Source organism: Babylonia areolata, chromosome 26 (assembly GCF_041734735.1).
Source record: "Babylonia areolata isolate BAREFJ2019XMU chromosome 26, ASM4173473v1, whole genome shotgun sequence".
Lineage (NCBI taxonomy): Eukaryota > Metazoa > Mollusca > Gastropoda > Neogastropoda > Buccinidae > Babylonia > Babylonia areolata.
Genome location: NC_134901.1, coordinates 34512259 through 34536971, shown reverse-complemented (window position 1 = coordinate 34536971; position 24713 = coordinate 34512259). Strand labels below are relative to the sequence as shown.

The following is a 24713-nucleotide window of genomic DNA, read 5'->3' as shown; positions in this document are numbered from 1 at the left end:
TTTCTGAAGTTCAAGCATGAGAAAGAGAGTAATTCCGAGTGAACTCAACAGCCTGACGCGTCTTCATAAGAATGGAGAAAACGGTGGACAAACTTTGCAAGCTTTTAAACAATCCGAAAGAAATAAACACACGCAGCTCTTGGTAATTATCTCTAAGTTATTAGTCATTTTTGTTCACAGGATTGTTTTGTGTGTGTGTGTGTGGGGGGGGGGGGGGGGTTGCGTTGTTTCTTTTTGGGGTGTGTGGGTGGGGGGATTGTTATCAAGCAACTATATGAGCATGTATCGTTGCATTATCTATGCCTAGATGGTCATGTACAAGAGATGATCTTCAAAACTATTTTCCAGGTGAATTTTGTGACGGAACTAGCAAAGAGGTCTTAAACCTTTGTGGAAAAATGGTATTCAAAATTACATTTATGCAATTAATGGGGAAATAAACCAAAAGCAAGCAAGCACAGACATACGCACAAATAGCACTATCAAAAGAGAAAGCACAACATGATTCAGAAAGTACAAAATGATTGAGAAAGTACAAAATATACCAACCATCAGGGCCAGGATCTCTGTCGATATCTGAAAAAAAACACCAAACAATTTTGTTTTTAATTATGACTTTAAAACATACTGAGTTTATCATAAATCGTAACAGTAATAAGCCACCACCATATATAACGCACTAAGTATTCTAATCTGCGAAAATAAGTTCTTGCAGTTGAGCAAGATTTTATTCAAAACATTATGGTTCTCTTTCTCTGGATTTTCTAGATATATATACCCCCCCCCCTTTCTCTCTCACCCTTGGTCTGTGGCAACGTACAAGAGTAACAGTAATAGCAGCAGAGTGAAAGAAACCCACAGGAAAGTGACGAAACCCATACATTTTTATGATAATAACTTTTAAAAGTTGTTAAAATAAGATATATATATATATATAAATTCCTGTGCTATTCATCGTGCACATGGCATAAAGATTAATGAAATAGAAGAAACTGAAGAAAGGCAAGAACAAAAATACGATGAGCAGGAGCAGACGGAAGTAGAAAAAGGCGATGATGAAGAAGATACAGTCAAAAGGAAAGAAGGAAGAAAGAAGGAAGAAGACAACACCAAGGAGATGACGGGAGGGAGGAAAGAAGTTGACAACAAATAAGACATCAATATCAATGAAGAAGGAGGAGGAGGAGAAGGAGGAGGAGGAGAACAAGAAGAAGAACAAGAACAAGAAGGAGGAGGAGGAGGAGGAGCAGAAGAAGAAGAAGAAGGAGGAGGAGAAGGAGAACAAGAACAAGGAGGAGGAGAAGAAGAACAAGGAGGAGGAGAAGAAAAAGAAGATGAAGGAGAAGGAGGAGTAGGAGAAGAAGAAGAAAGAGAAGAAGAAGAAGGAGGAGGAGGAGATGAAGAAGAACAAAAACAAGAACAAGAAAAAGAGGAAACAATGAAGGACAAAGGAGAAGAACAAGTCAACGAAGAAGAACAAGAACTCCCCCAACCAGCCCACACAACACAACAACGGCATGACCAGAAAAAAAACAACTGGCACAGACGATGAGCCTACTCACCACAGAGCTGGCAGAACTGACGACAGTTCTGCAGGGCCCAGGTCCTGTACTCGTTGGTGCACGTGGCCTTTCCGTACATGGCACAGTTAGGGATCTTGTCCACACACGGAGGCAGAGTGGGTGGGATGGAGTCTGGTGTGAAAGAAAGAAAGTTGTTGAGGCATCACCATTTTTTTTTCTTCCAGTTCGCACAGACAGATGTCGGAGAACAATGTTAACAAATGTTTGTCAAAGCCCAGCAATTTATCGTGAAGTGCGCACAAACAATATGGAGTTAAAAAAAAGTCTATGAATAACATATTTTTACACAAACAAATATGGGAGAGGATATCTTGTGTTAAAATGTTGTGAAGGCATTACATTTTTTTTTCAAGTTCATAAAAAGTAAATGATCTCACAACATCTTAATATCAAACACATGTATGAGGCAAACTGTCACAGTTTTAAAGTTTTAAAGAAATAAGTGATTCAGTGTTTAAAAACTTTTATTGACCCTAGATACAGTGGATATGAATTCACTTCCCCAACGGCCGTAAAAGGCTATTGGTCCTTTATCCTTTTTATAACTACGTCTTAACACAGAATAGTAACATTCTGGAGTCCTAACGTTTTCTTTAATTGTACTTTCATGTCCAGTTCGCACAGACAAATGTCGGAAAACAATGTGGCATGTGGAGTGATGGCCTGGAGGTAACGCGTCCGCCTAGGAAGCAAGAGAGTCTGAGCGCGCTGGTTCGAATCACGGCTCAGCCGCCGATATTTTCTCCCCCTCCACTAGACCTAGAGTGGTGGTCTGGACGCTAGTCATCGGATGAGACGATAAACCGAGGCCCCGGGTGCAGCATGCACTTAGTGCACGTAAAAGAACCCACGGTAACAAAAGGGTTGTTCCTGGCAAAATTCTGTAGAAAAATCCACTTCGATAAGAGAAACAAATAAAACTACACGCAGGAAAAAAAAAAAAGGTGGCGCTGTAGTGTAGCGACGCGCTCTCCCTGGGGAGAGCAGCCCGAATTTCACACAGAGAAATCTGTTGTGATAAAGAAAAGAAAGAAATACAAATACAAATACAAATAAATTCCATCAGCCATGTTTGCTGCGCACAGCTTGCTTGGTAGAAAGAATGGAGTCACGAAACAAACATCGTAACTGCAAGCAAACAGCGCTGCTCAGGCTGCCCATCCACCCCTGCCCTGTATCCCAGGCACTCTCCTCACCAATGCCATCGCCGGTCACTGATCCCAGTCCCGTGAAGCTTCCTTGCTGCATGTCGAACTCGCAGACTGGTTTGGCGCAGCAAGAGCCGGCCTCCTTCTCCAAGTGGCAGTAGCTGGGGATGAGGGAGTACGTGGGGCACCTGTGGAGACACGGGGATACGGGTCACCATTGGCAACAGCCGCACACAGCACGTTGGGTTTTTTCTGACCACACACATACACACACACACGTACACTTGTGCACATCGAAATACGCAAGCGGGGTCAGGGCACGCCACGTGTTCATACACGCCGTGAATAACGATGATGCTTGCTGAACACACACACACACACACACACACACACACACACACACACACAGATACACACACACACGTACACATACTCTCTCTCTCACGCACGCGCGCTTTCTTTCACACACACGTTCAAAACCATAAACACACAGACATGCGCGCACACTATCCTATTATTCCAGACTATTGTCTGTTGCTCCTGCTGCTTTTTGCACTGTTGCTTCTTCTCCTACGAGTCCAACATTTAGCGAAGGGTCAGAAGAGGGGAAGAGGGTTAGCGTGCATCCTGAACAGAAGTTTTGAAACGTCGGTACAAACGTAAAGAAACTGACCTGCTGTGGAGTTGATCTTACAACCATCCCCCCAAACACACACACACACACACACACACACACACACACACACCCTAAAACGAAAAAAAAACCCAACAAAATAACAACCCCAAACAGAAAAAAACCACTTTTACCATCGCCACCTTTTTCGTTCGTGGGCTGCAACTTCCGCGTTCACTCATGTATACACGGGTGGGCTTTTATGTGCATGTCCGTTTTTACCCCCGCAATGTAGGCAGCCATACTCCGTTTTCGGGGGGTATCACCACAAACAAAAAGACACCAACCAACCAGCCAGCCTACGAACCAACCAACCAACCAGCCAACGGCCCGAATGGTTAAAGCGTTGGACTTACGGAAACAAGACATACCCAGCATCCACACCCCAGAAAACGGAGTATGGCTGCCTACATGGCGGGGTAAATAAGCAAAACGGCCATACACGTAAAATGTTAAATGTTACACGTTTGGCTGAGTGTGTATGTGTGTGTGCCTGAAATCTGATTGAATGACACAGGAAACGAATGATGAGCGCCCAATTACAGCCGTCAGTTGGCTCTACCCAGGTAGGCAGCCCGCTGTGTAAATGACTCCGTGTTTGTAAAGTGCTTAGAGCTTGGTCTCCGACCGAGGATAGGCGCTATATAAGTATCCAGATCAATAAGTATCCATATCAATCAATCAACGGCAGTTACAACAGTGACGAAGACAGCTCAACACTCTGACACTCGAAACAGGGCACTTGCAGACGTCGCTGCGTTGTGTGACGCTACTCACAGGTCGTGGCACTCGTAGTGGCCGTTCTGCGCGTCGGTGCATGTGCACTGGAAGTCGCAGCCATCTTGCCACTGTTGGTTCTGGAAGTAGTTCTGTCCCTTGTACTCGCAGGTGCCTGGGGGAAACACACACACACACACACACACACACACACACACACACACACAAAATCTTTAAAACGATCCTGTGTCGTCACCGTCGAAGTCTTCACTAACGTCACCATCATTATCATGATTCTTGTCATCGTCGTCAACCCTCGCCCCTCTCTCTCTCTCTCTCTCTCTCTCCTTTCTTTCTTCTCACATTTCTGCGAGATTTGTGTTTGGAAAACAGAAGAAACCAACCCCAATGACAAAGGTAATGTTTTTAGTAAAATAAATAAATAAATGAAAAAAAAGAGGAATCACTACGCTTTCTTACAGATTGCGAGAAAGCATTGGGGTGCCCCACACACATTCTGGATGACTGACAGAGTGGGTGCCAAGGAAGCGATCATGCTGTCTTGCAATCTCACTCTTTTTCGTAAAGTGATGGACAGCGTGTGTGCGCGTGAATGAGCGCGTGCGTGTGTGCGTATGCACGGGTGTGTATATGCGTGCGTGCGTATGCACGGGTGTGTGTATGTGTGTGCATGTGTGTGTGTGTGTGTGTTTGAGTTTGTGTGTGTGTGTGTGTGAGTGAGAGAGACAGACAGACAGACGGAGACAGACAGAGACTGAGACAGACAGAGACCGACAAACAGACAGACAGACAGGCAGACAGACAGGCAGACTGACAGGCAGACTGACAGAGAAGCAAAGAGAGACACAGAGAGAGAAATACAGAGAGACACGAGACACGGAGAGACATAAAGAAAGAGAGTGAATGAGTGCGTGAGAGTGAGAGCGACAGAGAGAAGGAGAAAGCGAGAAACTGGGAGACAGACAAACTGTAAGCCAAACACAGAAAGCCAAAGAGAGAGACTTACTGACGCCCTTGTAGCTGCCGACAGTGGATCCCTGCACGGTGTTGACGGACTGCTGGAAGTAGCAGCGGGGCTGCATGCAGCACTGGTCAGGGTCCTGAACCAGGGTGCACTGAGTCGGCAGGTTGTGGTAGATCGGGCACCTGTGTCACACAGGTCAGGTTAAAGGTTAGAGGACCCGTGAGACACAGGTCAGGTTAAAGGTCCTGAGACAAGGTCAGGTTAAAGGTTAAAGGTCCTAAGACACAGGTCAGATTAAAGGTCCTGAGACACAGGTCAGGATAAAAGTCAAAGGTCGTGATACGGCAGGTTGTCTTAGATAAGGCACCTGTGTCACACAGGTCAGGTTAAAGGTCATGAGACAAAGGTCATGTTAAAGGTCCTGAGACGCAGGTCAGGTTAAAGGTTGAAGGTCCTGAGACATAGGTCAGATTACAGGTTAAAGAAATACTGCTGTCACTGTTATCTCGAGAAATGAATAAATACATGAACGAAGGGGGGAAACATCGTTATCATTGTTGTCTGAAGAAACGGATAAACGAAGACAAAAATGATTGAAGAAAAAACAACAATATCGTTGTCACTGTTCCTGAAGATATGGATAACTGAATACAGCAGTGAACAAATATCATTGTCATTGTTGCCTAAAAACGGACAAATAAATGCATAAATGAAAGAATCAATGAATGACTACATCAATAAAGAAATTTCCCTGTTGCTTAAAAACGGATTAATGAATACATTAACAACTGAAATAATACATGAATAAACAAATAAATTTTATCAGCATTGTTCCCAGCAGAAATGGATATATGAACACATGAATCAATGAACGAATGAATGAATGAATGGTACGTTAATGAATTAAACAATATCATTATTGTAGATCCCTGAAGAAACTGATGAATGAAATCAAATGAAAGAATGAATGAATATACCAACAAATAAAGAAACAATGATTTTGAATGGCTGAAGAAATAGATTTTCAAAAAGAAGGTAGACAAATCAGCAAATGAAGAGGGAAAGAAAGAAGGAGAAGAAAGGAAAGGAGCCGGAGAGAAAGCGGAACTGAGAACCGCAGAAAATGGGGAAAAGATGGAAAATAAACGGAGGGAAAGACACACAAGAAGGCGAGGGAGAAAGAAAGCTGTAGAATGAACATATGAAGAAAGAGAAGAAGGAGGAGAAAGGGGAAAGGAGGAGGAGCAGAAGAAAAAGAAGAAGAAGGAGGAGGGGAAGGGAGGAGGAGAAGGAGGAGGAGGAAGAAGGAGGAGGAGAAGAAGAAGGAGGAGGAGGAGCAGAAGAAAAAGAAGAAGGAGGAGGGGAAAGGAGGAGGAGGAGGAGCAGAAGAAAAAGAAGAAGAAGGAGGAGGGGAAGGGAGGAGGAGAAGGAGGAGGAGGAAGAAGGAGGAGGAGAAGAAGAAGGAGGAGGAGGAGCAGAAGAAAAAGAAGGAGGAGGGGGAGGGAGGAGGAGAAGGAGGAGGAAGAAGAAGGAGGAGGAGGAGGCGGAGAAGAAGGAGGATGAGGAGGAGGCGGAGGAGGAGGAGGAGGACCAACAGACAGGAAGAACGAACAGAAATAGGACGAAAGAAGAAGCAGAAGCAGTGGAGGAAGAACAACAACAACAAAAACAAGAACGGGAACAACCAAATAACAAAAAAACGAAGTAAAAAACCAAAACAAAAAAAAAACCACACACACACACAAAAAAAAAACATGAGCAGAGAAAGAACCCAGCTTTCACCTCCATCTCTACCCACCTGTTGTAGCATCTGTATTTGCCGGTGTTGCCGTCCTCACAGACACACTCGTAATCACAGCCATCCATCCATTTCTCACCAGTCTGGTAGGTACGTCCTTTGTAGTAGCACTTGCCGTCTGTGTGTGCAAGCAGGGATGTGACAGATTGGTTACTGATGTGTACAGAGAGACACAGAGAGACAGAGAAACACAGAGAGAGAGAGAGAGAGAGAGAGTGTGTGTGTGTGTGTGTGTGTGTGTGTGTGTGTGTGTGTGTGTGTGTGTGTGTGTGTGAGGAAGGGGCGCACGTGCGTGCATTCATGCGCAAGGGAAAGAGAGAGAGATGGAGACCGGTAAACAGAGAAGCAGAGAGAGACAGACAGACAGAGAGACAGGCTGAGAGACAGGCAGAGAGACAGACAGAGAGACAGACAGAGATGCAGGCAGAGATGCAGGCAGAGATGCAGAGAGACAGGCAGAGAGACACTCAGAGAGACAGACAGAGATGCAGAGAGAGATGCAGGGAGGCAGGCAGAGAGACAGACAGACAGACAGAGAGGCAGAGAGACAGGCAGAGAGACAGGTAGAGATGCAGACAAAGATGCAGAGAGGCAGGCTGGCAGAGAGACAGACAGAGAGACAGAGAGGCAGACAGAGAGGCAGAGGAGGAAAGAGAATAACAGAACAAAGGACGTAAAGCAGTCATACACGGAAAGAACAAACGAATGAATAATAGCTTGATGAACAAAACGAACGCACACGAAAACACAGACACACACAGACACAGACACACACACACACACACACACACACACACATACACACACACACACATTAAACTACACACACGGACGCAGGCGCACAAACACACACGATAAATAAATAGATACATAAATAAAAACATTTCCCACAATAACTAACGCAAATCAAGGGGAGGTTAACACGGAGAAAAACTGCACAATCAACAAGTTCAGTAACTGTGCTGTAAAGCCGTAACACGTACAACAATTTTGGTGACAATAAGAAAGAGAAACAAAAGCCATAGTTACTTACAGTATCCAAGACTCACTGCGTTCGTTTCTGAGGAAAAATAAACACAACAAAGATCAGTAAACATAACTACACAATCCAACCATATCTAAGTTTAGTGTGATACACTTCGATGAAGACGATGCTCTCAGCCTAAAAAAAACAAAAACAAACAAACAAAAACACACAACAATCAATAAACATAAGTAAACAAATCATCTATCTCTTTTGATATTATACACCTCGAAAATTAAAACAATGTGCTGAGCCTTCCACGTGCAAAAGCCATCGTGCTTACTTGTCCTGTCTCACTCGCTTTCTATCATTTCTTTGTCTGAAATTAATCTACTGACACCCCCACCCCTCCGACCCCCAACCAACCCTCCACCCTCCGGCTTACCGCCCCTCCTGTCTGACCACCCCCACACAGACACTCTCTGAGACACACAGGACACCACCACATAGCGAAAGACTTTATTAAAATAATAATGGATACTTATATAGCACACTATCCAGAAATATGCTCTAGGTGCTTTACAAAAACGCTTTGCTAACATAAAGCATTACATCTATGTTACATACACACACCAAAATGTGACTACACACACACACACACACGCACGCACGCACGCACACACTGCATACATACATTTTAACATACATACGTATCTAACAGCTACCCTAACACATACGCACACATAGGCAGGCACAAACACATAAATGCATGCCTAAATGCACTTCCTGGGAATAACGCGGGGTGCTGTAAAAGCAATGCTCACAGGCTGGAAAATCATTTAAGGACAGACATTCTTACTCCCCACCCATTCCCATCCTCTGGACCTTGAGCAGTGGTCGGGATGCTCGTTTTGGGGGTGTATTTTTTGTCTTTCTTGCGTTGGTGGCAGCCGTGGATTCGTATTTTTTCTTTCTTTCTTTTTGATTTAAAAAAAAAATCTTCCACTGTGTGTGTGTCTGTGTTTTCGTGTAACCCACAAAAGAGTCTGTCATGATGTTCATGGGAAAAGAAACCGTGGTTTTCACCTCCAATGAACATGATGATGAGACTGTGACTTTTTGGCTGAGCTGCTGTATGTGGTTAATTTGTCATCAACATCAATTGACATGGTAAATTTAGATGAGTAATCTGTTTATCGAATAACTAGTAGATCGTCGAATAGGTAAACAAAGCTAGATAAACACAGAGACATACAGACAGAGAGATAGGTACATATGTAGACTGTCGAGTAGACAAAATGATTTTCTAATATGATGCACAACTGGATGTATAGCCAACCATATTGGATAGCTCTGTGTCTTATAAAACTTAAGTTTCACGACAATAAAGTATTCTATTAGATTACGGAAATCGAACTATATGATTTCTCGTTGATACGTACAACTGGTTATATCACGTTTGTATTGTGTCTTGTACAAGGTTTCATGACAATGACGTATTCTGTTCTATTTTATTTTGTTCTGTTCTGTTCTCTCTTGTTCTGTTTTATTCATTCTGTTCTGCTCTATTCTATTTCGTTCACACTCTATGAAAGCAGGTGGTGTCTGGAGGTAGCCGACTCACCGCAGTAGCTGCAGTAACGCCTGCAGTTCTGCTGGGCCCATCCTTTGTACAGGCCCGTGCAGGAGGACACGCCGTAACTGGCGCAGTCGCTCAGCTGGTCGTCGCACGGAGGGGCAGGGGTGGTGTGGATCGCTGTGTATTACACGCACGTGCGCGTGCGCAACACACACACACACACACACACACACGCACGCACGCACGCACGCACGCACGCACGCACACACACACACACACACACACACACACACACACGCCATGAAGATAAAACATGAGTATGTAAGTAATGGTTATCTTCATCATGAACGTTATCATCGTCGTTGTTGTCAAGATAAAACTAAGACGCCTATTACCGGTAGCCGAACGGTCTGAACGCAGGATTCTCACCGGAGATTCCTGAATCAATCCTCGGTTCTGGCGCACCTGGCGGGTTAAGGTGTTAACATGTGTACAGACTTGCTAATGCCTGAACCACATTCGTGTGTGTGTGTGTGTGCGCACACAGAAGATGAAACATGTACGTTAAAGATCCTGCCATCCATGAAGCGTTCGGTGGGTTATGGAAACAAGAACATACCAGACATGCACACACACCCCCCACCCCCGAAAACGAAGTATGGCTGCTACATATCTGGGTAGAAACGGTAATACTCATAAACGTCCGCTCGTACTTATACGAGTAAACGTGGGGGCTGTTACGCTCAACCACAGATGACGAAGAAGTTCAGTTCAGCCCAGTTACTCAAGGAGGTGTCACTGCATTCAGACAAATCCATATACGCGACACCACATCTCTGTGTGTGTGTGTGTGTGTGTGTGTGTGTGCGTGCGTGCGTGCGTGCGTGCGTGCGTGCGTGTGTGTGTGTTTGTGTGAAGAAGAAGAAGATGATGATGATGATGATGACAAAGATGACGACGACGATGATGACGATAATAACGATGACGACGACGACAATGACGACGACGATGACGATGACGAAACTCACGATCGCAGAAGCCGCAGTAGCGCTGACAGTTGACCTGGGACCACTGGGCATAGACCGTGCAGACCTCCTTGCCGTAGCCTGGACAGTTCACCTTATCCTGGCACGGGTCGGGGCCCTGGGTGCCGGAGGGGACTGATGAGATGCTGGTGTGGACTGCACGGAGCGACAGCACCCAGGTGAAATGACAGCAATGCTAATTTGTTTTCTGATATTACGATACACTGTCCTCCTCCTCCTCATGAGGAGAAGGAGGAGGAGGAGGAGAAGGAGGAGGAGGAAAAGAAGAAGAAGACGCGTTATCATCATGATTAGTATGAATATTATGAGTATTAACATGAATTTATCATGAATATCATCATCATTACTCTACTACTTCTACTATTACTACTGCCACTACTACTGCTGCTACTACTACCAAAGAATGAGAATAATAATAATCATAATCATATTATAGGTGTAATCATCCTCCTCCTTCTTCTTCACACACACACACACACACAGACACACACACTCACCCCCACCCCCACCCCAAAAACCACCACCACCGACCTTATCACCGATCACCAACATCCACACCTCATCCCCCCCCCACACACACACACACAAACCTCACAAACCCCATCCCAAAAACCACCACCACCACCCTCATCATCGATCACCAATATCTACACGTTACACCCACCCACCCACCCACCTCCGAACCCCCACCCACCCCACCCCCCACCCCAAAACAACTCCGCCTCCTCCACCTCTTCTCTCCCGACCACCCACACGTACAGTTGCACGTGGCATCGATCAGCTGTTTGGTGATGGAAGGCAGGTTGTTGAAGTCTCTGACGGTGAACATGTTGCTGCTGTCGGGGTCGTCGGCGATGGCCTGCAGTTCCGCAGTGTTTATGGAGCTGCCCACGCCCACCGAAATGAGCCCGATGTTGTCCATCCTGCCGCCACAGACCGTGCGTACGCGTGTGTGTGTTAGTCCGTCACGTGGACACGTGCATAATAAAAACACTTCCTACACCCCTCTTCCTTACAGAACCAACACCTCAACCACACCCACGAACTTCGTGACCTTAAGGGCAGATCGCCAATACGTTGTTAAACTCATCGCTACGCCTCTTTCCCGCTCCTCCGTTCCAACCACACGCAGGCATATATAGCCGCGTGAATGTACATACAGACACACATACACATGTGCGCACACACAGACACAGTCACACACACACACACACACACAGACACACACAGAGACACAGACACAGACACACAGAGACACACAGACACACACACACATACATTCAAAGTCCTAACGTTGTTCTTTCGTCAAACATCGTTTACAATGAAAAGACTGTTCAGCCTTAGAAACACACACACACACACACACACACACACACACACACACACACACACACACACACATTTCTTCAATCAATCATACACCATCATCCCGCACACACCCACACCCAACCAACACCGATCAACACCCCCCCCCCCCTAACTCTCCTACACCCCACCACCCCTATTTTATCCTCTCCCCCTCCACTCAGCCAACATCCTCCCAAACACACCCTTCCCCATTCTGAAGCCCCAGTCCACCCCACCACCAACACCCCTCACACCTGCTCCCAGCTGCCCCTCTCCCCCACCTCTCACATATACTCCTAGCTGCCCCTCTCCCCCACCTCTCACACCTGCTCCCAGCTGCCCCTCTCCCCCACCTCTCACACCTGCTCTTACCTGCCCCCCCCCACCCCCCTCATCCCACACATGCATCTACCTGGCAGGCACTGTTGTCCTGCATGGTCCCTTCCATTCCCCTACCCTCACACCTGCTCTACCTGCCCCCCACCCACACTTCACACCTGTTCCTACCTTACTCCCTTCCTCTGACACCTGCTCCCTACCTGTCCCTCACTCACACCTCACACCTGCTCTACCTGTCCCCCACTCACACCTCACACCTGCTCCTACCTGTCCCCCACTCACACCTCACACCTGCTCCTACCTGTCCCCCACTCACACCTCACACCTGTTCCTACCTGACCCCTTTCCTCTGACACCTGCCCCCCCAACCCCAACCTAAAAAATCTGCTCCTACCTGCCCCCCACCACCTCAAACACCTGCTCCTACCTGTCCCCCACCCACACCTCACACCTGCTCCTACCTGGCATTGTTGGCCTGGATGGCCACCTGGGCACTGTTGGGGGAGGACCCGTCCGTCAGCACGATGGCGATGCGAGGCACGTCCGTGCGTGCACCTGAGTTCTGGGAGAAGCCCAGGCGTCTCATGTACTCCAGGGCGTCAGCGGTGTTGGCACCACCTCCAATGAAACGGACCTGTGGGTGGTAGGTGGGGGATATCACATACATCTATAGTTACAAATCAACTGATTGATCAACCAAAAGACCACCCAACCTCATACATCTATAGTTACAAATCAACTGATTGATCAACCAAAAGACCACCCAAACTTATACATCTATAGTTACAAATCAACTGATTGATCAACCAAAAGACCACCCAACCTCATACATCTATAGTTACAAATCAACTGATTGATCAACCAAAAGACCACCCAAACTTATACATCTGTACTTACATATCAACTGATTGATCAACCAACAGATCACCAATCCACTGGCCCTGATAAAGCACAGAATAATGAGCTGGACTCTATGCCAGACTGAACCAGTAAATCCCAAAACAAAGAAAACAAAAAAAGGAAAAGAAAGAACAACCAACGAAACAAAACAAAGAAAACACACACACAACAACAACAACAACTGATAACTGATCAACTAAACAACACAAAGACATCCACAATTAAAAACAAAGGCATCACTCGTACCCACCCCACCCTGCACCCACCCCACCCTGCACCCACCCCAACCTGCACCCACCCCAACCCTGCACCCATCCAACCTGCACCCACCCCAACCCTGCACCCACCCCACCCTGCACCCACCTATCCCTGCGTCCACCCCAACACTGCATCCACCCCACCCTGCACCCACCCCAATTTGCACCCACCCCAACCTGCACCCACCCCACCCTGCACCCACCCCAACCCTGCACCCACCCCAACCCTGCACCCACCCCACCCTGCACCCACCCCACCCTGCACCCACCTATCCCTGCGTCCACCCCAACACTGCATCCACCCCACCCTGCACCCACCCCACCCCTGCACCCACCCCCACCCTGCACCCACCCCCACCCTGCACTGACCACCCCACAGGCACTCACGTTGTCGATGGCCTTGAGGACGTCAAACCTGGAGCTGTGCATGTTGAGCGGGAACTCCATGGAGGGGTAGCTGCTGTACTGCATGAGGCCCACGTGCACCCCGTCCGGCGACACGTTCAGGTCCTGCACCACGTCCTTCAGGAAGTCCTCCATCTTGCGGAAGTTGTCCTTGCCGATACTGGAGGAGGAGTCCAGCAGGAAGACCACGTCGGCCTTCTGCAGGCAGCCTGGCGACAGGGAAGAGGGGAGGACGTTGATGAGTTCTGATCCCCGCTGTATTGTCTTGTCTTGTCTTGTGTTGTATTGTCTTGTGTTGTATTGAATTGTGTTGTATTGTATTGCGTTGTATTGTATTGTTTTGTATTGTGTTGTATTGTATTGTGTTGTATTGTCTTGTATTGCATTGTATTGTGTTGTATTGTATTGTGTTATATTGTATTGTGTTGTATTGTATTGTCTTGTGTTGTGTTGTGTTGCATTGTCTTGTGTTGTATTGAATTGTGTTGTATTGTATTGCGTTTTATTGTATTGTTTTGTATTGTGTTGTATTGTATTGTCTTGTATTGTATTGTCTTGTATTGCGTTGTATTGTATTGTCTCATATTGTATTGTGTTGTATTGTATTGCGTTGTATTGCATTGTTTTGTATTGTGTTGTATTGCATTGTGTTGTATTGTGTTGTATTGTCTTGTAATGCGTTGTATTGTATTGTCTCATATTGTATTGTGTTGTATTGTATTGCGTTCGTTGCGCTGTATTGTAGTGTAGTGTAGTGTAGTGTAGTGTAGTGTAGTGTAGTGTAGTGTTTTACGTTTTTGTCACAACGGATCTGTGTGAAAATCGGGCTGTTCTCCCCGTGAAGAGTGCGTTGTCACGGTGCAGCGCGACCCATCTATATATATATATATATATATGGTTGTGGCGGGTGGGGGTGTGCGAGTGTGGGTACGTGTGTGGGTGTGTGAGTGTGTGGAAGTGGCGGGTGTGTGTGTGTGTGTGCGTGTGTGTGTGGTGTGTGTGTGTGTGGGTGTGTGTGGGTGTGGGGTGGGGTGTGTGTGTGTGGGGGGGGTGCGGGTGTGTGGGTGTGGTGTGTGGGTGGGTGGGGGGGTGCGGGTGTGTGTGTGTTGTGTGTGTGTGCGTGTGTGTGTGCGTGCGTGTAGGGTGTGTGTGTGTGGGGGGGTGTCAGTGGGTGTGCGTGTGGGTGTGGGGGAGGTGTGCGTGTGTGTGTGTGTGTGTGTGTGCGTGTGTTTGGATGTGTGTGTGTGTGTGTGATGGGGGTGCATAAATACATATATATATTAAGGGGGGGAGGGAGGGGGCGAAAGGAAGGAGTATCGAAAGTATCCCTTCAAAGTCTCTTTTAAAGAGAAAGTAGAGTTGTATATCTGCACTTATGCACCCCACGAACCCTGCACACACCCACCACAGCTTGTTTTTGAGCGTTGGATTGCATTACTTTTTTCCCCCACTGTTTTGTCACAGCAGATTTCTCTGTGTGAAAATCGGGCTGCTGTCCCAAGTAAGAGCGCGTCGCTATAGTGAAACACCACTTTTTTTTCTTTTTTTATGTCTGTAAATATATTTCTTTTCCTAACAAAGCGCATTTTTCAGCATGATTTGGCCAGGGACTGCCTCTTAGTTGACGTGGGTTCTTTTTCGTGTACAAATGCTTGCTGCACACGAGACCTCGGTTTATCGTCTTATCCGAATGACTAGCTCCCAGACCACCGGTCCAAGTCTAGTGGAGGGGAAGAAAATTCTGGCCAGTGTGGGAATCGATCTCGCTTCCTATGCAGACGCGTTACGACTAGGCCACTTTGTTACCTTCACGGCTACATATGTACGAATGGGAAGTTTGCTTCTCTTGAAATCATCACCACCACCATCCTTTACATATCACGATTGTGAGAAGCAGTTTTATGAAAGTGCTGCCACCACACACACACACGCGCGCGCGCGCGCGCGCACACACACACACACACGCGCGCACGCACGCGCACACACGCAACACACACACACACACACACACACACACACACACACACACACACACACACACACACACGATCTGCATTCAGAAACAAGGTTCTTGAGAAACACACGTGCAACCGCAGACAAGTTACAGTCATACAAAGCTGCACGCTGAACTCACCAGTTGGTTGAGGAAGGAAGCTAGCGTCGTGCGGGACCTCTGCAGCAAACATTGAATCAACATGCATGAATGTCTGTAGAGCTCACACAGTAGAACCAAGTAAACACTGTGTGTGTCTAAATGTCATCTCTTGGGTGAAGCATCCTAAATCATTGCGCCTATTTTAACGGCAATGTTTGTGCCTGTATGAAACGATAACACCATTAGTAGATGTTGTAACCCATTTTCAGAGGATTTCGACTTATTTTGCACATTATTTTAACTCAGTTTTGATGCGGATTCTGTCACAAAACAAACGTGCCACCATCAAGCTTTTCCGTTTTTCGTCCTACAAACCATGGAAATGTAACCAATAGGTGCATGCAATAATTCAGGATGCTATCATTGGACAAAACCCTTCCCCCCCCCCCCCCCCCCACACACACACACACACTTTTCTTAACACAGGGAACATACAGTACCCCCACAGCCCTCTTCCCCTTCCATCGCACCGGGGCGCAACGTGTGTGATCTCAAAAGTCAGCAACTCACTGTTCAGTTTTGACATGAAGCGACTCTTGTGATCTCATCTTTGTCCCGTGTTTTTCAGACTCACGCGCTTTTGCCTGCGACTTTTTTTTTCTTTTTTTTTTATCTAATTCCCGTTTGAAAAACAACAACAACAACACAAGATCGTTTGCACTGCGAATCGTACGAATAGCTGTAAATAGGTGATTTGATGTGCACACAAAACTGAAAATGCATACAACGAAGAACTTTGGCTACCAGACTTAGTTATCAAACGAAAAGTTGTCCCCCTCTCTCTCTCTTTCTCTCTCAGTTGTTAATTTCCTGTATCCGCTACTATGGTTGCTTTCTGTGACTTTCATTTTCGTTTAAAGTCGCTAATATTCGGACTAAGCTCACTTTTAGACAGTGACCAACTTTTCAACATCACCATTCCAATCTACTCTCGGCAGACGACAATTGCTACCTGAGCCAAGTCCTATAATTCACGCGAATGAGTGTTAATTTACCACAGAGTGATTACCCATTTTCCTTCTTCTTTTGTTCATGAGTTGTTGTTTTTTACGTGCTCATTTACATACTCACTTATTTCTGACAATTACAATTGCTTAAAGAAAAAAATGTTTCATTGAAACTCGCAAACAACAACAACAAATAAACAAACAAAAATTTGAAATATGCAAACATTATGAGAGAGCTACATACTAAAAAGAAAACGTACAGACGCGCGCGCGCACACACACACACACACACACACACACACACACACATTTTATCTTGGGCCGTTGTACACACACACACACACACACACACACACACACACACACACACACACACACACACACACACACACACACACACACACACACACACATTCTATCTTGGACCGTTGTACACACACACACACACACACACACACACACACACACACACACACACACACCTCATTCTCTTTCATACCAACACACTGCCACTCACCGTTGCAGATTTTGGGACCGATGATGTCAGCAAGGGCCCCCGTGGAGTCGAAAGTGTCAGCCGTGTAGAAGTAACGGCTGGAGGGACTGCTGGCAGTACCCGACAACTCCTGGGTGTTGATGCCCTGACCCACACCCACCGTGTAGATCTGGATGTCGGCCGCTTTCGTCGTTTCACCCTGAACAGATGACACAAGCACCCCCCCTGGTTATGTGTGGAAACGGGGCACATCTTAATTTAAAACACACACTGACTGTGTGTAGAAACGGGGCGCATCTCAAAACTCGCATTGGTCCAACCAGAATGTGTGTAGAACAGGGGCAGGTCTCAAAACACATATTCATCCAACCTGAATGTGTGTAGAAACGGGGCACATATCAAAGCTCACATTCGTCCAACCTGAATGTGGGTAAAACGGGGCGAATCTCAAAACACACATTGTCCAAAATGACTGTGTAGAAACGGGGCACATCTTAAAACACACATCCGTCCAACCTGAATGCGTGTTAAAACAGGGGATGGGAGTGGGGTAACAATTTATTTAGGCTAATCCTGTTTCTAAGAAATGAGTGTAGACTAAATAGAAACTGAAATTAATATCGTTTTACTGCAAGGCCTTACCGCTGTTACTATCACCCACAACATTTTGTTTGATTTGCTTTCTATGTTTGTCGTTGTTGTCATTGCTGGTGTTGTTGTTGATATTGTTGTTATCGCTGTTGTTGTTAATGATGTTGTTATTGCTGGTGTTGTTGTTGATGTTGTTGTTATTGCTGTTGTTGATATTGCTGCTGCTTTTAATGATGTTGTTATTGCTGCTGTTGTTGTTGATATTGTTGTTATTGCTGCTGTTGTTGTTGATATTGCTGTTATTGCTGCTGTTGTTGTTATTGCTGCTCTTGTTAATGATGTTGTTATTGCTGCTGTTGTTAATGATGTTGTTATTGCTGCTGTAGTTGTTGATATTGTTGTTATTCCTGCTGTAGTTGTTGATATTGTTGTTATTGCTGTTGTTGTCCCACACCCTCACCTGCACGATGGTCAGGTCCTTGTTGGGGGACTGACCGTTGGTCACCATGACGACGATCTTGGACGAGTCGCCCCGCACGCCGGACTGAGGCGTGAACATGGTGTCTGTGGCGTAGCGCAACGCCTCCTGCAGGTTCGCTTTCCCTCCGACAGAGGGCGCGCTGCCAAGGGCGGTCACCACGGCCTGCCCCGAGGGGTGGGTGTTGAGGTTGAACACTCCCCGGGCAGAGCTGCCGAAGGACACCAGACCCACCTGATGGAAAAAACGAAGAGGAGGAATTTTGTTTAATGTCCCGTTACACGTTTCGGTGTTTGAAGACTTTTTGTGGTTAAAGTGTTAACCCTTTCACTGCCAAACTCGCATTTATACAGCAGCTAGGTAGAGGACCCATGTCATTGAAGGGTGACTAGATCATGGGTCTGGTATCCATGAACCTACTGCTCTTTGTTTTCAGTGGTAGGATAGGCCATATCTTCTACACATCACAGGGGGAATCCCCAGCTGTTCTTAGACACCATATTTTCTGTGTTTAGAGCACAAGGGAATTTTGCACTCTACATTTGAGTGTTATCCTTTAGAAGATTCTGGCTCTGTGAAAACGAGAACCAGGAGAATCCAGGAGCCATGCGTGATGTTTTTTGTTTTGTTTTTGTTTTGTTTTTTGTTGTTGTTTTTTTATTTTTTGTTTGTTTTGTTTTTGGTTTTTGTTTGTTTGTTTGTTGTGCGCGCGCTTGTGTGTGTGTGTGTGTGTGTGTGTGTGTGTGTGTGTGTGTGTACGTGCATAGATTAGGCCAACTGTTAGCGTTTGGTTGTTTTGTCTGCGTAGGGTTATAGTTTCAGTTGTCATTTTTTAGCGGTTGAATGCTTGTTTTACTCGTTGAATTTTTTTTCCTCAAATTATACAGCGCAATTGAACTTGTTTTACGAGCAAAGGCGCTACATAAAATTCGTTATTATTATCTAAAAAGATTATACTGTTATTGTTGTTGTTGTTATTATCATCATTATTATCATCATTACTATTATTATTATCATAATCATTATTATTATAATTGGTTCAAATACATGGTTTTTGGTGGCGGTGAGAAAATATAAAGCGCTGAAAAGGACAGTCTAAAAGAAACTTGGTAACAGTCGACATGCATGAAATAAAAGAAGCGAAATATCGAGCCACAGATTCTTCTTCAAGCAAAGAAAAAAAACGGCGCTGGAAGGAAGGAAGATTAGGGTGCAGCACAGCTGAAAGGATACTAAGTGACGAACTGACTCACTGACAGACCGTCCACCCAACCAACAGACTGACTAACCAATTAACCATCCAACCAACCAGCCAACCAACCAACTGACTAACGAACCAACCATTCCCGCTAACCATAGAGCTGGAATAAGCTTCCTCCATATCATTCCCCCATATTGTATTGAGCAGAAGGGAAAATAAGAAATAGGGAAATAAAGTAATATATATTTTTTTTAATCCAGGTTTATGCACATCACACAACGAATAAATGAATACACAGATGAATAGACAATTTTCATCAGGATTCTTTTAACCCTTTCACCGCCAGTCAATTTAGAGTACAAAATTCCCTCGTGGGATAAACACAGAAAAGACAGTGGCAAAGAATAGCTGGGGAATCCCCCTGAGATGAAAAGAAAATATGGTCTATCTACCACCGAACATTAAGAGCAGTAGGTTCATGGATAACAGACCAATGAATGGTCACCTTTCAGTGACATGGGTCCTCTACCACGCCTGTGCATAAATGCGAGCTTGGCGGTGAAAGGGTTAACTGAACCAATAATAATATAAAAAAAATTTAAAAAAAGAACCTGTATGAATTCACCTGAATTACGATCTCGTCACGTTACCACTTCTCTCTGACTCTTGAGTTGGTGCATTGACGAAAAGTTTATTCATGTGTTTATACCAGCTCATCACTCACACACACACACACACACACACACACACACACACACACACACACACACACACACACACACTTGTGGACTGATGGCCTAGAGGCAACGCATCCGCCTGGGAAGCGAGAAAATCTTAGCGCGCTGGTTCGAATCACGGCTCAGCCGCCGATATTTTCTCCCTCCTCCACTAGACCTTGAGTCTAGTGGACGCTAGTCATTCTGGTGAGACGATAAACCGAGGTTTCGTGTGCAGCATGCACTTAGCGCACGTAAAAGAACCCACGGCAACAAAAACTTTCACGCAGGAAAAAATATATTTAAAAAATGGGTGGCGCTGTCAGTGTAGCGACGCGCTCTCCCTGGGGAGAGCAGCCTGAATTTCACAAAGAGAAATCTGTTGTGATAAAAAGATAAACAAAACAACAAACAAACACACACACACACACACACACACACACACACACACACACACACACACACACACACACACCTCACACACTCCCCCCTCCCTCCACCCCCCACAAACCCCTCACACCTACCTGGACTCCGTTAGGCTGGACATCCCATCGACTGACAGTCTGCCGGACAAAGTCCAGTTCTTTCTGGTAGTCGGTAGCGCTGACGGCATCGGACGAATCGATAACGAAAACCACGTCGGACTTTGCGCTGCATGCTGTGAAAGAAAAACGTTTTTGGGGTGAGGCATAGGGTGACGATGACGATGACGATGACGATGATGATGGTGATGATGATGATGGTGATGGTGATGATGATGATGACGATTACGATGATGATGACGATGACGATGGTGATGATGATGATGATGGTGATGATGATGATGACGATGACGATGATGACGATAGTGATGATGATGGTGATGATGAATGATGATTTATCGTCGTCGACACCATCACCACCTTCATAATCATAACTTTTGAAGTGAGGCACAAGTTGCGATGATGATGATGATGATGATTTATCGTCATCGACACCATCACCACCTTCATAATCACAACAGAGCACGCACGCACACACACACACACACACACACGCGCGCGCACACACACACACACACACACATATGTGCGCTCGCGAACACACATATGCACGCGCAGCACGTTCGTTCATAAAACAAAACAAAAACATCGAGCCAGACAGTGACCGACACAAAAAAGGAAGAAAAGGAAGACAAATGACAAAAGATAAGTGATTTATTTTGGGTAGAATGGGTAAGCTGAAAGCTTCTTTACACCATGCCCTCACACACGCATATATCCTACATATTTACGCACAATATAATAGGTAAGAGAGAGAGAACTATAAAAACTTGTATCTAAATGGGTAATTAAAACAATGAATGCATAAATAAATAACGTACATAAATAGACACGTTTAAAAGCAAATGAACAAAAATGAATGAATAAATAAATAAATAATAAACGCGTTAGTGTGGACGGAATGAAAACTATACAAGCGACAGCTGTTCACTTACAGGGTTGTTGAGCTTGTCTTTTTGCTGAAACAGAAAGGAAAAAATACCATAAACAAAAGATATACATCAAATATGTCATCTACAACGACAGCTACTGCGCAGAGAACAAACCAGCTGTAATCAGCAAGCCATAACATAGTTCTGAATATTTTTGACTGATTCATTGGAACACAACTCCAGGTCAGCAAAAACAGTTGCAAATTATTTGCCCAGTCAAAGCCGTCTTTGTCGCTTTCAACTGGACACTGGCGTAGAAGAAAGACCAAGTTGCCGAAGAAGACAGGTTACCTGCAGTGGTGTTCTGCATTAGTAAATATGCAACATGTGTTTCTCGTGATTTGTGTGCAGTCAGATTACCATTACCCGAAGAAATATTGGATGTTCCTCGTTCATGTCTTTTTTGTATTTGTATTTTGTATTTCTTTTTATCACAACAGATTTCTTCTGTGTGAAATCCGGGCTGCTCGCCCCAGGGAGAGCGCGTCGCTACACTACAGCGCCACCCTTTTAAAAAAAAAATTTTTCCTGCGTGCAGTTTTATTTGTTTTTCCAATCTTCTTGTTCGTTCATGTAATGTTGGATATGAGGCCTTGCTATGTTTGATACAGGAACACGAATCAACTCCGCTGACAATGACTTTTATCATTGATAGGGTAGGCCGAATCGAGGATGCACCGAAAAGCACGCTCCTTTCAGTTCCAGTTATGGCACTGAACAGCTGGCTGACCGATAAGCAGCAATGCTGACTAGCTATGCAAAGTGAATTTTCTGCAGAATTTAACAATGGACAATTTTCTTGGACTGGTTCAGGCTCATCAAATACATGTCATATCATTTGAAATCAGATGACATACTTTATGGATGTTTAAACGCAGAATAAAATGCTCCATACAGCACCGCACGTAAGGTGGTTGTGGTGGTGGAGGTGATGGTTTATGCATATGATATTGTGTGTGTGTGTGTGTTTGCGCACATGCGTGCCTCCGCGCGCACGCACGCGTGTGTGTGTGTGTGTGTGTGTGTGTGTGTGTGTGTGTGTGTGTGTGTGTGTGTGTGTGTGTTTGTGGCTTTAGTAAGCATTCATCAAAGAAAGACAATGCATCTTTCTCTCAGAACAGACTGAACAAAAAAAATGATGTGTCATATAAACGCAAATGCATTACAACTATTTCGCAAACTGACTGAACACTATGGGACCTTGAAAAGACTGCACCTCTTTAATTAAGACCACTACCGAGGACGTGTCTCATCGCCTCCACCTTTCCGCGGACCTCAGCCCGTTGTATGGGGAGAGGGACAGCTGCAGTCACCCCAAAACATGTGTGAGGAGGAAGGAAACCCCCACGGCGTAAAAACTGGGCCAACGATCCCAAAGAGTAAGGTGGACCTCTCTGATGAGGGGGCCGAAACCTGAGTCAGTGAGGTCAGATACTGTCCTGCCGCTGTGACTTATCTCCTCTTGCAAAGGAAACCCGACTGACTGACCACGTGCCAGTTCCCACTGTACCGATGGTCCTGTGTCAAACGCCAGAGATGTCCCCCGCCCCCCTCCCCCCCGACGCCAGGGCAGAAATGGGGTACCGAAAAACTGCCCGGGACAAGACCTGTTGTGCGCATAGTGTAGCCGTTTTCATGCTCGAATTGACCCCCCAAAACGGAGTATGGCTGCCTACATGGCGGAGTAAAAACGGCCATACACGTAAAAGCCCACTCGTGTACATGAGAGTGAACGTGGGAGTTGCAGCCAACGAATGAAGAAGACACTCGATTTGCACCCTCTCACACCACAGACTTATAAGTACGTATTGTCTGTTCTGAGCAGTTTGTGCGAAGACGAAAACTATTCCATTGAATATAACACGAATTTGACAGGCTGAACTGTCTGATTCGAGGAACAAAACAATAACAACAACAAGATGAGTGATGGAGTGATGGCCTAGGGATAACGCGTCCGCCTAGGAAGCGAGAGAATCTGAGCACGCTGGTTCGAATCACGGCTCAGCCACCGATATTTTCTCCCCCTCCACTAGACCTTGAGTGGTGGTCTGGACGCTAGTCATTCGGGTGAGACGATAAACCGAGGTCCCGTGTGCAGCATACACTTAGCGCACGTAAAAGAACCCACGGCAACAAAAAGGTTGTTCCTGGCAAAATTCTGTAGAAAAATCCACTTCGATAGGAAAAGCAAATAAAACTGCACGCAGGGAAAGAAAAAAAAAGGTGGCGCTATAGTGTAGCGACACGCTCTCCCTGGGGAGAGCAGACCGAATTTCACACAGAGAAATCTGTTGTGATAAAAAGAAATACAAAAACAAATACAAATTATAAAAAATATATATATTTAAAAAAACACGCAAGTTCAAACAAAATGGCTGTAGTGTTAGTTGATGCAAAAACCCAGAGTTAAAAATGTTAATCAAAATACCTTTCAAAAGAAATTTGAGTTTGGCCAGTATTCCATTTCTCATGCGGACATGGGACACGAAAATTATATCAACAGTTTCATTGAAATCATAACACCAGTAGGCTACAACCAAGGCAAGCAAACTGTGTCGAAAATTTAGCCATGGAAGAGGATATGTCAAATGTTTTTTATATTATTATTTAAAAAAGGACAGGCGCAAAATCCCCATATAATGGGCTGTAAGCGCCTCACATGAAATGATACCCATACAATATTGCATAATAATGTACCTCTGCATATGAAAAAAGCAACACATATAATAATGCGTATATATACACCAAGACAACACTACAAATTGCATATTTCATATCTGGATGCACGCACACACACACACACACACACACACACACACACACACACAAGCCCTGCAAACGCACACACGCGCAAACACACTCGCACACACACACACGCTCCCGCACGCACATACGCCCACCCACAGACAGACAC

The 24713-nt window shown here is 45.5% G+C and overlaps 1 protein-coding gene across 1 annotated transcript in view; it reads right to left on the bottom strand.

Moving 5' to 3' along the window:
• The window catches only part of LOC143300296 (uncharacterized), a 118190-nt gene extending 96081 nt beyond the window's left edge, over positions 1-22109 (bottom strand). Inside the window, exons 1-16 of the mRNA XM_076613893.1 lie at positions 22091-22109; positions 20850-20983; positions 18391-18642; positions 17361-17538; positions 15876-15914; positions 13724-13950; positions 12641-12813; positions 11253-11416; positions 10476-10628; positions 9475-9624; positions 7919-7927; positions 6905-7022; positions 5149-5288; positions 4182-4296; positions 2780-2919; positions 1563-1694 (exon numbers count right to left, since the gene is read on the bottom strand). Coding sequence (XP_076470008.1) covers positions 1563-1694; positions 2780-2919; positions 4182-4296; positions 5149-5288; positions 6905-7022; positions 7919-7927; positions 9475-9624; positions 10476-10628; positions 11253-11416; positions 12641-12813; positions 13724-13950; positions 15876-15914; positions 17361-17538; positions 18391-18642; positions 20850-20983; positions 22091-22109 — 2143 coding nt within the window. The remainder of the gene's footprint in view (positions 1-1562; positions 1695-2779; positions 2920-4181; positions 4297-5148; positions 5289-6904; positions 7023-7918; positions 7928-9474; positions 9625-10475; positions 10629-11252; positions 11417-12640; positions 12814-13723; positions 13951-15875; positions 15915-17360; positions 17539-18390; positions 18643-20849; positions 20984-22090) is intronic.
• Positions 22110-24713: the final 2604 nt, after the last annotated feature.